General features: G+C 34.2%; 1 protein-coding gene across 1 annotated transcript; it reads right to left on the bottom strand.

The window, feature by feature from the left end:
* Nucleotides 1-8,239: 8,239 nt before the first annotated feature.
* Nucleotides 8,240-16,516, bottom strand: scp2b (sterol carrier protein 2b). The gene is made up of 5 exons (XM_055189360.2): nt 16,358-16,516; nt 15,242-15,341; nt 14,432-14,561; nt 11,573-11,652; nt 8,240-9,946 (listed from the first exon to the last, which is right to left on the bottom strand). The coding sequence occupies exons 1-5, from the start codon at nt 16,378-16,380 to the stop codon at nt 9,851-9,853; spliced, it is 429 nt and encodes a 142-aa protein (XP_055045335.1). The 5' UTR covers nt 16,381-16,516; the 3' UTR covers nt 8,240-9,850.
* Between the last annotated feature and the right edge of the window lie 930 nt (nt 16,517-17,446).

Raw genomic sequence — 17,446 nt, 5'->3', positions numbered from 1 at the left:
TCTTATGCTACGTACACACCAACACGCGTTACTCGCTCTAGATTACTCGCGGGATTTTACTTCGCGTCATGCAAATTTTTCACTCGAGTTGAATATTTTCAACTTGGGCAAAGACGCGTTTGAGGCGAATAGTGCATGTTTTGCGGCAAACACATCGCCCATATCGCGTCATTTACATCGCCCCACGCCAGGATTCATCTAATCACATTTTTTCATTGACTTTGTATGAAATCTACTCGCGCAAATTGTTGAACTCACATCTGGTGTGGACCCACAGTTAGACTCACCTCATTATTTATTCAAATACAACAGCCAATGACAAGTCTCCAGCAGCTTTCAATATGTTTGTTTAGATATAAATGTAAATATAACGTATTGGAGGAGGAGCTTTCACTTCGCCAGGTCATCAAGTGGTGTTTATCTCATGGCAAGTCGTGTTATTGTCACAAAATATTTGATGAATTTATTTGTGTTCATGGCACAATATTCAGCTTTTTTCATGCCATTGAGCATGAATGTCTTTTTGGTGTCACTCGGCATGAATTTCTATAAATAGTTTTTCGTGTCCGTGACACAAGTTTCTTTTTCATGTCATTTCATGTATTGTTTTTTCATAGTTTTTTACCATTGTCGCTTGGGGTTGGGGTTAGAATTATTTTCCAGTCCTTCCAGAAAAACGCGGAGTTTTTTTGTGATTGTTGCGGGCAAAAATCCTCGATTTTGCGGCACGTTTTCTTAAAAAATGAGATGGAATATGCGGGATATTTATGCAATTTATGCGATGGAATTGCGGGAATTTGCGAAAATTGCGGAACTTGCAAAAACTGCAATGATGTTCACGTCACATAATCACGTCACTTCATAACGTTCCCATGGCAAGAGGACACGGCTGCGCTTTTGGGAAGTAAATGCAACATTTTTCAACTTTCTGCTAATATATATGTGACTTTTTGCTACGAAAATGCGGAGATTATGAAATCATGCAAGCCCCGCATATTTTGTGCGCAGAAATATGTAATTAATGCGGCGAAAGTGCGCCGTATTTGGAAAAAATGCAGCCCCGCATAAATATGCGGACTTTGGCTGATTATGCAATATATCGCGCGATCGCACAATCGCGTTTTTCTGGAGGGACTGATTTTCCGTTACATTTGAGACATCCTAAACCCAACCCTAAGCAACAATAGTTTTAAAAGCAGAAGAAAAACATGAACCCAAAACATAAAATTACATCTTAACCCAAACCCCAAATCTAATTCCAACCCCAAGCGACAATAATTTAAAAATGGGGGGGGGGGGTGAGAAAACAATACATGATATGACACAAAAAAGAAAGTTGTGCCAAGGACACGAAAAACTATTTATTGAAATTCGTGCTGAGTGACAAGAAAAAGACATTTGTGCTCAATGGCATGAAAAAGCAGAATATCGTACCATGAACACAAATAAATGTATCAAATATTTCATGACTATAACACGACCTGCCATGAGATAGGGTAGCAACGTTATATTACAATATCTACTTTGCTGTGTTATTTTGTGTGATTTATCTTTGGACTCATCGCAACTCACACTTACAGTATTTTCAGGCTTGTGCTTTTGTCTGGTGCCATTTCTCTCGGCAAACAGGATAACATTTTGACGAATTTGACCCAGAATATGAATTATGTATTTTCTGTTTGAGGGAGACAAATAGAGTAGAACCTTCAGATTTGTTTTACATATATTTTACATTGATTGTTATGGCTGCCCAACTCCAGTCCAGCAAGCCTATTACCGGGCCTGGTAAAAAATACAAATAAAAACTGGCCCTGTTATTATAGTAAATATATAGTGACTCTTCAATTACACATTGTTTGAAACACACAAACTGTTGATGCAATTTTCACATTATGTTGACCAGTAAGAATATGAATATAAGATCAAAAAAATGTTCCTCCTTAAAACATCAGGATGATGCCAAGGATCAAATAATACAAATAACATTTGACAGTCATTAACTATAGTTATAGGTCTACAATTTTGCTTTACTTCTAATAAAAATAGACGGCGGAAAAAAAATTGGTAATCAAATTATAATCTTTGGGTTCCTTAATTAGAATACAATTATAATTCAGAAGCATTTGAAATATCTTACGTCTAGCTTCAGATGTATTTCATTTGAAAGGATTTTTATACCCAGAAGCATCGTCTCGAGATAGTAGAGTAAAAAGTAAATGAACACACCAGACTACTCTAAATAGTCTTCAAAGACACATTTAATTAAATCTCATGAGGAAACTTTCATTATTATGATCTATAATTTATTACCTCATTCTTTATGTCTGGGCTGAGCTCAGTCACTACAATCCTGTGTATTATAGTCACGATATGACTGTGTGGCAATATTATTAAGCCAATAATAAATAAACACAAACACCAGCAGAGAAGAAATAAACATCTGACTGAGACTGAAGCATTATTTATTCATTAAGGTTCACAGCAGAAGAACGGGTGTTTATTAAGAAATGCTGCAGGTGCCTGGACCTCTGTGTCCAATTGCAAAGAGTTAATAACAACAGGTCACAGCAGCCAAGCTCACCTGTTTATTGCGATAAAAGAAACTAGAAATGTACATTTGCTATTTGGTATTCAACTTGATTTATTTGTGCAAGGCCACTTTGGGTGCTCACCAAGATGGTTGCTTACTGGCCTCTCTGAGACTAGTATAGATATGAGCATATGACCAACAATATTGAGTAGTTTGTAAATAAACATATACATATACATTTACTTTTTACATTCTCACTGTAGAGTGCACTCCAAAAAATGATTTTCAAGAAAAAACAATCTTAGTATTTTTGTCTTCTTTTCAGTAAAAATATCAAAAAATTCTTAAATTAAGATGCTTTTTCTTGATGAGCAAAACGACCCAAGAAAATAAGTCTAGTTTTTATACCAGAAATATCAAATTTAAGTGATTTTGTGCATAAAACAAGCAAAAAAATTTGCCAATGGGGCAATTTTTTCTAGAATTTTTCTTGAATTTAGTGTGTAAGAAAAATTTTCAAGATTTTTTGCTTACCCCGTTGGCAGATTTTTTGCTTGTTTTATGCACAAAATCACTAACATTTGATATTGTTGGTCTAAAAACTAGACTTATTTTCTTGGGTCGATTTGCTCAATAAGAAAAAGAATCTTAATTTAAGAATTTTTAGATATTTTTACTGAAAACAGGACAAAAATACTAAGAAATGTTTTTCTTGAAAAAAAATTTTTTTTTGCAGTTTGGGGCACAAATTAACACTTTTTGACTTTATCATTCAAAAAATATTTAAGTTAGATTAATCATTTTTTACATAATCAACACACACATCTCTGCTACAAATTAACACTTACGGTTTGTTTGTGGGACCTAACGTTATCATACAATTACACCGAAAGTGACAGGAGTTCAAACGTTATCCCATTCACTGCAAAAAATGATTTTCAAGAAAAACATTTCTTAGTATCCTTGTCTTGTTTTCAGCAAAAATATCAAAAAATTCTCAAATTAAGATGCTTTTTCTTGATGAGCAAAACGACCCAAGAAAATAAGTCTAGTTTTTATACCAAAAAAATATCAAATGTAAGTGATTTTGTGCATAAAACAGGCAAAAAAATCTGCCAATGGGGCAATTTTTTCTAGAATTTTTCTTGAATTTAGTGTGTAAGAAAAATTTTCAAGATTTTTTGCTTACCCCGTTGGCAGATTTTTTGCTTGTTTTATGCACAAAATCACTAACATTTGATATTGTTGGTCTAAAAACTAGACTTATTTTCTTGGGTCGATTTGCTCAATAAGAAAAAGAATCTTAATTTAAGAATTTTTAGATATTTTTACTGAAAACAGGACAAAAATACTAAGAAATGTTTTTCTTGAAAAAAATTTTTTTTTTGCAGTTTGGGGCACAAATTAACACTTTTTGACTTTATCATTCAAAAAATATTTAAGTTAGATTAATCATTTTTTACATAATCAACACACACATCTCTGCTACAAATTAACACTTACGGTTTGTTTGTGGGACCTAACGTTATCATACAATTACACCGAAAGTGACAGGAGTTCAAACGTTATCCCATTCACTGCAAAAAATTATTTTCAAGAACAACATTTCTTAGTATTTTTGTCTTGTTTTCAGTAAAAATATCAAAAAATTCTTAAATTAAGATGCTTTTTCTTGATGAGCAAAACGACCCAAGAAAATAAGTCTAGTTTTTATACCAGAAATATCAAATTTAAGTGATTTTGTGCATAAAACAAGCAAAAAAATCTGCCAATGGGGCAATTTTTTCTAGAATTTTTCTTGAATTTAGTGTTTAAGAAAAATGTTCAAGATTATTTCCTTACCCCATTGGCAGATATTTTCACTTGTTTTAAGCACATTTAGCCTACTAAAGGTGGATATTGTTTCTATATCTGCCTATAATAGTTAGATCCACACATTCATTCATCCATCTATGATCCTTCATCTAATCATCCTTGTGTTATGCATCAATGCATAAGATTATTTTCAAAGGGCTTCACAATTAAGACAAAAAATCATAATTGTCAGTAATTTCCCCTGATATTGTATTAACAGTTATCATTTTAATGAATAGTATTTACATTGTTTTAATTTCATTATCATTGTATACCTGATGCTTCATTGTAACACTGTGTGACAACTAACCTCACTGTGTAGAAATGTTTTTAATCCCAGCTATCAGGAGTTGCTGACATGTTTTAAAATTTTAGGTATACAATACAGTGATTAAAATAATATAAGTTTGGTTTTGATGACTTTCACAACCAACTCAGAAAAAAACATAAGACTAATTTTACTTTCATGCCTCCAAAACTCTCTTTGTTCAATATCCTAACCAAAACACATCAAAACTTAGTAGCCGTGTTACAATAACCCCACATTAGTTTGTGCTCGCTCACCCTTACTCATCGAGAATATCTATAAAATATAAACATGAAGATGAAATATGACACTTTGAAAACAGTCTGATCCCTGTTGTTTCTTTAATAAATGATAGTTCTCTAATTCATTCATCAACATTATGTTGTTTCAGATATATTTGCTGTGGCAGGCATACGTTTATCAGAATCTAGCAGAAAGCGGTGCATTTTTATACAATAAAAATTAGTGACTAATGCTGTCAGGTGCTGTGACAGCACAATAACAGCTGACTTTCATGTCCTTTATGGAGCTTGACAGCCTCAGTCCCATTCACTTTCATTGTCCAGAAATATTCATACGGATCTGGATGGATATGAAAGTAAGCAAATTATACATTTAAATTTAGCTTGTGTATTTTTAACACTAAGTACAGCAAGTCAAATGTTAGCCTTTGAATACATACAAAAAAATATAAAATTAATACACTGTAAAAATATGCAGCATGAAAACAATTTGATTGGCAAGTCAATTAAACCTACTTTTTAAAGTTTTGGTTTGTAATAAGTTAAAATAACTTGTAAAAACAAGTTGAAATTGTTTAACATAATTAGTTAAGTTAAAGTAACAAAATATATGTTGATTTGACAAAAATGCTGTTTTTTTACAGTTTTCTTCAGCGTTCTGTGTAGCCATGCACACCAGCCCAGTTTATAATTTATGTCATGTCATATACAATGAAACAGACCATAAGATGATGGCATTGTAATTTATTGCCCATGCATTTCCCCGAAAATCTTTTCCTGGAGAGCGAGCAACGCTTCAAGGGTCAGAAACCATTCCCTGCATGTCACACAGACCTTCACCACACCAGGGTATGATTTTAAAACTCCATCTTGTTTCTGTTCAGAAAAAGCATAAATACCAGAAACCTATTCACAATTCAAGATCTATATACTGTAGCAGATTGAATTCCTAGAAGAAGAGCTATCGAGTTAAGCTCTCAGGAAAATAACAAAAACCTGTGCTAAACAAACAGTGGCTGTATACATTAAATGAATCATTCACCCTCCTATCATCTCAAACCCACGTATTCAGTACGACAAAATAGCAAAAGATCATTCATAGAGCTCTCTTTCATACACTGAAAGCAAATGACCAAAGGTTGAAGGAAAAACATTATAGATAGACTTAAACTTAAGCTTCATACAAAACACATGCCCATCATTCACTTTTACAGTATGTTAAAGATCAGGATTTTCTGCTATACTGTAAATACTTCACAGAATAATGTTATACAGATTTTTAAAGACATGAGGGTGAAATAAACACTCTTAAATATAAAGACACTTAAGGGTTAAAACCTTTTCCTTTAATAAGGACACTTAAAGAAACGGCAGCCTGACAATGAACCTTTTAAAATGCTTTATTTATTATATTGATACAGCTCTACGTATACAATAACAACAACAACAACAAGACTTCTCCAGAGACCTCTTGTATACTTGAATATCCATTAAATTACTTAACACAAGGACACTCGGCTCTAAACACAAAAATATAGATATATTAACAGCATTCGTGGCCTTGTTTAAATGAATGATATTTTGGATGTGCTGAACTTTAACACTTGAAATCATGACTTAATTTGAATGACCTCAATAAAAACAGAGAATTACATACAACTAAATGAAAAGCCACTGTTTTTACCACAGTTTAGACATGGGCTGGTTACCAGTTTCAAGGTTTTAAACAGTCAAGGTTTCAAAACCACTAAAATTTTCTGTGATATTGTTTCCAAGGTATGAGCTGTGTTTACACAATATCAATCATGTCAAGTCATGCAATTGATTTGATATTTACATTTAATATATTATATTTTTGAAAGAAAATTATAATTTAAAGGGGACATTTTTAAGTGCTATAATTGGGTCCCCAGTGCTTCTATCAACCTAGAAAATGTGAAAAAAAAACACAGTAGCTTACTGTAGTTTTGGTAAACCATTCTCTGCAAGCATGTGAAAAAATAGCTCATTGAAATTTGTCTCCTCTTGTGATGTCAGAAGGGGATAATACCACCCCTTAATCTGCATTATCCAAACACGGCACTGCCATTTAGTGCTGAGATTAGCTCAGCTTCATTTGCATTTTAAAGGACACACGTAAAAATGGCACATTTTTGCTCACACCTACAAAGTGGCAATTTTAACATCTTATAAATTATCTGGGGAATATTTTGAGCTACAACTTCACATATGCACTCTGGGGACACCAAATATTTATTTGACATCTTAAAAAAGTATTGTGAAATGTCCCCTCTAAAGGCTTTATTTTACCTGGCATGTGCTTAAAAATAAAATGTATTGTGTTTAAATGAAAAGTTGTTGCTTATATACATTAGAAAATAACACATTTTAGTGTTGCAATGGCAATACCGCAACTCAAGGTCATCATAGCATCAAAATCTCATACTGGTTATGCACCACATTTTATGGGAAACATTTAGGTAACTAATATAGTGCATTAACAACAAGCTGTACACGTATACTGTATAACTTAAGTAAGTCTGAACACATCAGTTCATTTTGAATACCACTCAAGCCACCAAAGACATTACAGTGATTGTACCACTAAAACCCCTTCTACACTATAAAAATGTTTGGGTTATTTTTGACCCATAATTTCAAGAACTCGTGGGAACCCTGAACCAAGTCAAAATATTGATTCTTTTTATTTTATTCTTAGAATTGTTTATTCCAAACAACAACATTTAAATCTACCAAAGTGCATACGACAGGGATGAGAGAGAGAGAGAATCTCAGCTAGGAATCTAGGTCAGAGCTCATTAACAATTTCAGGGATTTAGTGCTTCAGACGAAGTTTTCAAAGAAAAACAAAAGCGTGGCAGACTGGAAAACAGCCAGTTGGTTTGGATGGAAAGTTTGGAGGTTCTCATATGTGCTGAACTAAGAGTTACGCTGGATCATCTCACAGGACGAGTAAAAGCACCAGAGTCGAGAAATAATACTTTCTGAGAAGCCTAAAATATAAAAAAACAATATAGGGACATGATCTATAGTGGCTTTTATTGGTTAAGTAGATTAAACTCACAGGTTTGAGTCTTGTAGGTTCAAGAGTTCAGCTACCATTTCAAACCTTTAACCAGTTCACCACTGCTCTCAGACTTATCCAACAATAAGATTGAATGCATTAGACAGAGGAAACACTAAATATACCATAACTCATAAACTTTCTCATTTTACCTCAGCATCATCTCTCTTGAGGACTTTAGGAGAGAAACTTTAAGAAGAAACTGAGAGACACACCTTCCATTTAATGCCAAAGATTAAATTTATTTAGTACAAAGAGATTTTAAATCCAGTAGATATTAGTGAGATGCATGACAGATGCATGTGTTATTATGATATTGCAAGTACATTAGGTGTCCAAAGTCATTATTTTTCCCTGCTTTTTCAGATTGCTATATTTTTTATTATTTAATACAAATTTTGTATGCATTGTCATGGATCACAAGATGTTACAGGCCGTAACAAAATATAATATCTTATATAGCTGACAAATTCATTTCATTCATACTGTCAGCACTGTTACTCTACTTTGGTTTGGCAGTAACAGAACTGACACAGACAAATTAGCATTTTTCAGCTATACAAGAAACATTTTGCATAAAATATTATATTGTTATGGTCTGTAACATCCTGCGATCCATGACAATGAGTACCAAATGATCAAATGAATTAAAAATATAACCACTTGAAAAAATTTACCTGCAATTAAATAATCATCCACATGCACACAAAGACGAAAACACTCAATGCACAGACAACACACTGCGATAAACATGCAGGATACTTCTAATAAATCTGTATCTGATGTAGAGATGCATAACGATTAATCGCGATTAATCTATAGCAGAATTAAAGTTTTTGTTTATCATACATGTGTGTGAACTGTGAATAATAACAATAATGTATATATAAATATGCACACATGCATGGATAATTAAGAAAAAAATATATTTATTTATTAAGTATTTATATTTATATATAATATAAATGAAACAAATGTATATACAAACGTAAACATTTCTTAAATATATACATGCATGTGTGCACATTTATATATACATAATTATTATACACCGTTCACACACATATATGATGTAAACAAAAACTTTCATTCTGCAACAGATTAATCACGATTAATCGTTAATATTTGGTGTTTATCAATACAGTACTGTAAACACAACACTACTGATTACACTGAAAACAGAAAACCTGGAATAACTACAAAAGATGAAAGAGAATTTCTGTGCATCAAAGCCAAGTATGTGTTTGTATCCACAGATCTGTCAATGCTTTCTTCTGTACATTGAGGTTTCTTCCAAACAACCTGCAGGCACTTTAACATTTTGACCTTTAATACAGTAACAAAACTGAGCCGTAACACACAGATTTAGACAAACAAGATATGTTGATAAGTCAATAAACACACATACATCTGAAATGAATATTGGGGGCAACTCAATAATATCAAATAGATTTTACTAAGAACAGTATTCATTTCATAGTGTAATTTACAATTTCATGAATTAAAATCATTATTTACTTGCCCTTTACGTCGTCAAAATAAACGTATAAGCTTATAAACGTTTTGTTTTTTCTTTCCATACATCACGGTTTGTACTGAAAACCTCCATCAAGCTTTAAAAAGATCAAAAATGTCCCCCTTTGTGTTGCACAGAGAAAATATAAGCACGCTTGGAAGTAATGAGGGCAAATAAATAATGGCAACCGTTTTTTCATCTAACCTGTTAGAAAAGAGGTGATCACAGCACAGAAACTAACATCTGTATGAGTCCAACTAATAAGTGCATATGGGGCGGGGCTCCACCAGACTCCACCCACACGATGCTCCGCCTCTCACAGCTTGGCTTTGCCCGGCTTCAGCTGTAGGTTTTGGAGTTTCATGGCCAAGCCCATGTTTCCAGTGATCTTGAGTTTGCCCTGCATGAACGCCTGTATGGATGAATAAACGAGACATCGGCATTATCAGATTTCATTAGTTCCTCTGTGAAGTATTAGATTGGACATCTTTGGCTTTTCAAAGATACCAAATATATTGGGGTTCAGACGTGACGACAACAACTTGTAGGTATTTATTATAAAAAAAACACTATTGTTAGTTTATTATGGCACTCTTATAATTTGTGTTGGACTCAATATGTGTTGTAACTTGTGAATAAACTTCGATTTTCTTCTGAAGGAAACATCGGGACTGTTCAGGAGACTTGCGTGACCTCTTAAAATACATTTATAAGAACTCTGAAAATCAAGAAAATTCCACTTTCTGCTAAATCTTTTCAATGTATTGTGCAGATTAATTGGTTTTAAGTATGACTCACAGCCTGTACAATTTACTTGGTGCATATTGTCGAAATAATAACAAGAAAAACTAAAACTCTACTCCAAAAATATGGTGTGCCGAGTGCTGGCAGGAGAAACACTCTTGATCAATAGTACATTCACGGTACAAACGCAACTTGGCAATAAACATTACCATAGTAAATTGAAATGGCATTAACCAGTTAGACATTAAACATTTTCGAGCCTATGACATGATCTGCAAAAACCGTATGAGCATCTGTGACGCAAGACCTCATCTGTTCTTCCTGCATGACAGAGATGACCCTCACTGACGACCATCTAGCAAGCGTGACGCACTGAAGAGCTTTGTTTGTTAGATCAAAGATTATTCGAGTACTACACAAGTCGATCCTTCAATCAATCATTCAAACAGAAGCACTCAGGTAGAATTAAAATAGTAAAAATCGTTTATGACTATTCACTTGAATTTGTCTCAAAATTGTTACCCAGCTGCTCAGATGCAATTATTTAATAAGAAATGAGTTACGGATTAGACGAGACTCATACGTGACTAAACATAGCCAGATTTATTCTTATTGGCTTCTCTAAAACGTGCATAATAGGAAAACACTTTGCTACTCCTGTGCGGCTCTTTATGTTTACAGCTCACTTTCTTATTCAAATTATTTTGTTGTTGTAAACAAGACAGGCAATGGGTGGTGTTTTATTTATAACGCATATGTTTTGTGCTGCTGTTATGGCACTATTTTAAACTATACTAGTCAACATTTGAAGTGAATCAAAAAAAGTCTTCAAGACAAGAACAGAAGTTGTTAAAAATTTTAAAACAATTTTCATGAAAGGTTTTGATCCACTTCAAATGTTGACTAGTGTATATATTGTAAAAAAAAGAAATTGGCAGTAATACAAAGTGCAACATTTTAAAACTGAGCTACTGAAACGCTGTCTGAATGTGCCAAGAGTGTCCAAGTTCACATGGGATGCGTCTGGTGTTGAATCCAGACAGGACAGCTGAGAAAAATCTGCCAAAATCATAATCATATCAACCTCTTGTGCTGAGATGTGTTGGTGTTTTATAAAAAAAATTTGAGAAGAATTTTCCAATGATGCTTTTCAAAAGTGAGTACAAGTAAATATATCTTTTACATTTACTGAAAACCAAAACAAGAACCGAATGAGAAAGTGTAGTAAGGATAGACGGTTTATTTGAGCTCCACATAAACATTGAGTTTAAACATCTGGTTCTTCTGTACTCACAGTCTGAGGATTCATCTTTCCCGTCATGAGCGCCAGCAGGTCAGAGTCAGACATCGTAATATTGCAGTCAGCTTTCTTGTCTAAAAAAAAATTAAAGTATAAATAATAGAGAACAACTTGTGCATTGGGTTGTGTTACTAATGAAAATCTGGCACACGTAAGTGAGTATGATATCGACCATTAGGGTACAAACAGACCACTAACGCTTGATTTCATTTCTTCAGAATATTTTTGCTTTAAATCACGCTGACTTTATTAAAATGTTGGTCAGGAGTACCACAGTAATTTCATTCTTTATTTAAAAGTAAAACATCGCTGTCACTCGTAGTTAGCTCAGGGATTGATCTTGTACCACAGTATTTGTTCTGGGACATGAATGACACCTTACACCATGCGAGTCAATACTTCTGAGCAATTATAACTTGATAAACAATAAGAAATATCTCTCCTGTAGACTTTCTTGTCATTTCTTCGTCCCAGAAAAATAACTGGGTGGGGCTAGACTAAAGCTGCTTCCTTACTGGACCAAGTTTTAATACTCTAGTACATAGACATAAAAAAACTATGCTATGTAGACCACAAAAATGATGTTAAACTATTTACATCTAACTTTGGAATTAGTTTGATTTCTATATTAATAAAACCCATTTGATCTTGTTTTAAAGAGCACCTATTTCATTTCTTAAATAAACATTATTTTGAGTATTTGGTTTAATACACATGTGTTTGTGTGGTTTATAGTTCAAAATAGAGATGTGCATTTATGTCATATAACAAGTACTCGATTAACTGGGGGCAGGGCAATCAAAGGGGCGGGGCGTATACAACATGGTGAAAATTAAAATATTTTGATTAAAATCACTCAAATAAAACTTAATTTTGAAGAAACTATGACAGAAAGATGAACATCAGCTGCTTTAAGATGGAGCGGCATCTACCACACAAAGCCGTAGTTCACCCACAATCGGGGCAATTTCGCAGTAATTATCGCAGACGTATTGCCTGCGATATGCCCCAGCTTGTCAGTGAACTACGGCTTTGTGTAGTAAATGCCACTCCATCTGAAAGCAGCTGATGGCGATTTACTTCTTATCAAGGAACCGGCTTTACTGACGAGATGCACATGATAACGCATGAAAAAGCGCAGTGTCCTCCGATTGGCCAGCTAATCTGTATTTTGTGATGGCCGGAAATATGACGCTCCCTACCATGTTTGAAAGATTTGCTCAAAATGTAATGCTGACAGGAGTTAATACCATCTTCACTACCTTATCAATACGAGCCGAATCTGATCCAGAAAATGCAGATGACCAAAGCTGATCGATCAACTTTATCAGTGAGGCTTAAAGGTGACATAAAATGATTGAACGGGGTATTTATCCTTGTTCTGTGATGTGACATGTAGACAACATTTTTTTTTATTTGGGTCTGTAATGCCTTAGAAGCTTCCTAAAAACCTCTCTCAGATAGCTCTAGTAGGGTGGGGGATTTTAAACAAGTGGTTTTGGACCTATTTGGCTCCCCCTACTGGCTTAACTTGCAATCTCATTACTAATTGGCTGACTTTGCTGCCACTCAAAAAATGTATCCAATTATTTTAAAGTGGAGGGGCAGTTAGATGCCTGTGATGTCATAAGCATCAGTTTTCAGATTGGGCCGTTTTCTGGCTGACATTTCTAAAAGGGGAATTTCTATGTTTAGCATGTTTAGCACTTTTTGTATGTTTGTGAATGTGGGTAGACTACCATTATTCAACAAAGACAAGGTAAAAATGGTTTTTCATTCTCTGTCCCCTTTAAGCAAAACGTAACAGATTGGTAAGGTAAGAATACTAAAACATTAACACCATGTCTGCATTTGTGATTGTAAAGACGGCAAACAACAAGCGCTACTCTACACTGCACTAAACTTACGTTTTGAATCATGGTTTAGTCTGTAGTACATTCAGGGTTCCCACACCTTAGTTAACTTCAATATCAAGGACCTTTCAAGGACTTTCCAGGTCCAATACCCTCAAATTTAAGGACTAAACACATTTTAAGTGAAAGCAAGGTTACATCGTGTTACCTTTTAAGATACATTGTTACAGTTCCCTTTTGAGGGAACTCGCGCTGCGCCACTGCGGTGACACTTTGGGGACGCCTTCAGGGGTAAGTGCATCTGTGTATATCAAATTCAACCAATGATGAGGCTTAACGACAAAGACAGGGTGAAGCGGAAGCCAGGAAGTATATCACTATCTGAAATATGGCCAAAGACGGCATTACAGGGGCGCAGGAAGTATGACAAGAGAGACGCAGCGTCTCGTTCCCTTCTCAGGGAACAACAGTAACATACGTAACCCGAGACTTTTCATGTGTCAAACACAACTATGCAAAAAAGCATCTTGGTATGAATCAACATTCACATACAGAAGATATAAGTATTTAAAGTGAACAGTTTAGCACGTGTGCTTAAAAAGTCTAGAATTTTATGATATTTTCCTACACTACACAGAGAATAATATGGAGTTTTTTCCAGAAAACTTTTTGTATAAAATAGATTCAAGCACTTTCAATGATCTGTATCTATGCATGTATATTTAAAAAAAATTCCCAGGGCCTTGACCTTTTCCCCAGATTCACAAACTTTCTTTAAGTAGGGCTCTGCTGTTAAATGCTTGTAAGGAGTGCAACTGTGTTTGTTTGTTTTTCATCACATTTAGATTTTCAAGCTTTCACAATGCTGTAACCTTCAACTCCAACAAACCATCTCTACTGCCTTTCTGCTGTAAAACAACCACACCTGAGGCTGAGTCGCGTACTGTACAGTCAGTGAATCAGCGATCAATAGTTTCTTTATCCAGAGAGACAGACTCACCCGTTTCATTGTGAACGGAGCCTTTTCCATTCTTAACATCAACGATCCACGTTGCCTCATTCCCACCTGGACCATCTTTAACCTTGAAAGCGAACACGCCTCCGATCTTCTTCACAAACTCTTCTCCATCCTGGAAACAAACACATGCCAGTTTCTCACCCACAGAAAACTGTTCAACACCCAAAAACATAATTTACAGTCTAACTATAAAGAGATTATCAGCATGCTTACATTTATTTTTGAAAATTTTGGTCATCAACAAAAAAAAAAATTCAGCAGTTAACTTGTTGCTCACCTTTACACAATTCAAACATTTATACAATCTTGAATGATTTCTTTTGTTCTGCCGAAGTGCTTGCGTGGTCACATTATTACATATATATTATATATGATAGCATTAGTATAGGATTTACACCAAGTTAGTAAAGATTGGGGCTCTTTGGAGAAAGGTGCAGATGCATGTCATAGAAAGATCAGAGGATTTTGTGATGCATTTGTAAAAACGTTTGATTTGGGTTTAATGGCATGACAAAAAAAAACTGAAAACAGGTCTGAAAGCACACTATGGATCACTGCATACAGTATATAAAAAAGCTTTACTGTTTCCCTTCTTGTTAAAAGTCATTATATATAAAAGCAACGGTTTGAATGTAAATGTAAAATGCAAATATACAGCTGGATAATAAAACATATTCAAATCTTTTTGGCCATGCACATTTATCCTATCAGCATCTACGGGCAGAGACTCAAAAGGTTTCACGAACACAGCTCATATATTCAGATAAATTAGGTAAGCTGTACTCCTCGTACCTCTTGCAGCTTTTTATTGATCTCCTGGAAGACGGCGTGAGCTTTGAAGTCCTCTAGACCTGAGGAGGAGCTGGTCAACACCGCCTTGATGTTCTGAGAGCTGGAAATAAAAGACATGTCCATATAAAATAAATGATGCAACAAATTCATGTTCGATCGTAAACAAATACTGTCATATGACTTTGCCACTATATTCAGCCTTCTGTAATGAAGTTTGTGTTAGATACTGACAGAAATTTAATTTTCATTTTAAGTCTCACAAGATCTGCTCTTGCATGCATAAATACATGCATTTTTATTCTCAACAGTTGTGTTTAAAGCAGAAATCCGAAAGCAGCTATGAAAGTATGACACCAAAACTTTGGTGTGTCACCTGCATGTATGTTCTCCTACCTGCTATCATTAACTTACAGAACAGATCTATGATAAATATGTGGTACTTTTTAAGTTTGGGACATAATTTTAAAGCACACAACGATAACCAGACACATATAGTTACTCTGAAGTTTTGCACATACTGTATTGACTTCCATAGTAGGAAAACAAAAATTATAATATTAAGTATTTCAATATTAACTATTGTGGTCAATGATGAAGAAGATATTTTGATAAATGAAGGTAAGCACACAGTTGACGGTACCCACTGCATTTGTTTTTCCTACTATGGAAGTCAATGGTTACAATCAGCTGTGTGTTTACCATAATTTATCAAAACATCTTCTGTGTTCATCAGAAAAAAGAAATTCAAACAGGTTTAGAACAACATGAGGATGAGAAAATGAATGGTGAACTATCCCTTTAAAAAGTTACATTCTTTTTATACAACAATATTACAGACTTTCTGTCCTTCATCTCAAGGTTTTTGTCCAAACAAAAGCTGGGGTCCTTAAATTCTCCAGCAGATTTTTTTTTACTGTGACATCTGAAGCATTTGGACAATTTTTTCAACACATAATCCTTTATATGCATACTTTTTCATTCCTAATGGCACTGTGGAAACACCATTGCAACACACAAAATGAAATCTACACATTCACACAAACATATACTTTGTTTGACTTTTGTAGGGAAATCAGACACATAAATCATGCTGTGCATCATCATCATCATCCTCACCTTGTCATCTGTTTTACTCGCATTGTTTTTGTATATGAACAGCAGATAGACCCTTGTGCACTTGTCAGACAAACAGCAAAAGCTACATTTGTATCCGAACTCTACTTCCGGGTTCTGTGGCCATGAGGCAGGCATGCATAATCAAATACCGACTTCGATTCAGAGTTCATCTGACGGTTTTATCGTGACTTGACGTAATAACACATCTGACTTCCATCAAGAAGGTTTAACAGTTCAGTGCAGCAAAAAGTGTTAAAGATAATTATTTTATATAATTCATATATGGTACGTAATAAAAATGGGTAATAAGATCTGGCGTTATATCGTGTAGGCTAATAGACTAACAGAGATCACATTCAGAGACATCTGCTGCCATCCACTGGGCAAAAACTGAAGATGAAGAACTAAAGATGATGGAATGAAATGAATGAATTTATCAAGTTTTTTTTATCTATATTTAAGATTATTTAAATATTGTAAAGGTCATGCTTGTCTATGGTTGGATTTTTGTTTTTTATTTTTATTATTATTATTTGTTTATTATTTTCATCCTTTGTTACTCTGGCTTTATATTGTTGTATTGTTTGTATATGTAGTTAAAAGCATAACAAAGAAAGAATTTATCAAGTTTTTCCAGGTCAAGACATAGGATTAAATGTACTGAAAATATACTTAAAATTCAAGTAGTATGTTGCATTTTCAACATACTTATTTGAAGTGCATTAAAACATGTGACATTTAAACTGTTTTGTGTTTTGCTTCAGCCATTTGCAGATTTATCTAAAGTTGGTTAAAACAATCATGCATTTTCTTCAGTCACTTTTTGTAAGCATTCAGCTGCTGATGTGGTTGTTTAGTCATGAAATGTTAACTTTAGCTGGTCAATAACTTAACATGTCTCATTTATTTCAGTGTGTCTGAGAATCCAGATAAATCCTCAGAATAAAGGAGAGTTTCTGTCCATTTCACCTGAAAGAGCTTTCGCTGACTTCATGTTTGCTCCATTTGGTTGTCATTAATTTTATCATAGGTTGAGGTGGGATGTGAAAAGGTAAACTTTTAACAGTTGGCTAAGTTGTGTTTTGTCAT

The sequence above is a fragment of the Misgurnus anguillicaudatus genome, chromosome 13 (assembly GCF_027580225.2).
Source record: "Misgurnus anguillicaudatus chromosome 13, ASM2758022v2, whole genome shotgun sequence".
In the NCBI taxonomy this organism is placed as follows: domain Eukaryota; kingdom Metazoa; phylum Chordata; class Actinopteri; order Cypriniformes; family Cobitidae; genus Misgurnus; species Misgurnus anguillicaudatus.
Note: the sequence above shows the minus strand (reverse complement) of the source record. Positions and strands in the feature narration are given on the sequence as shown.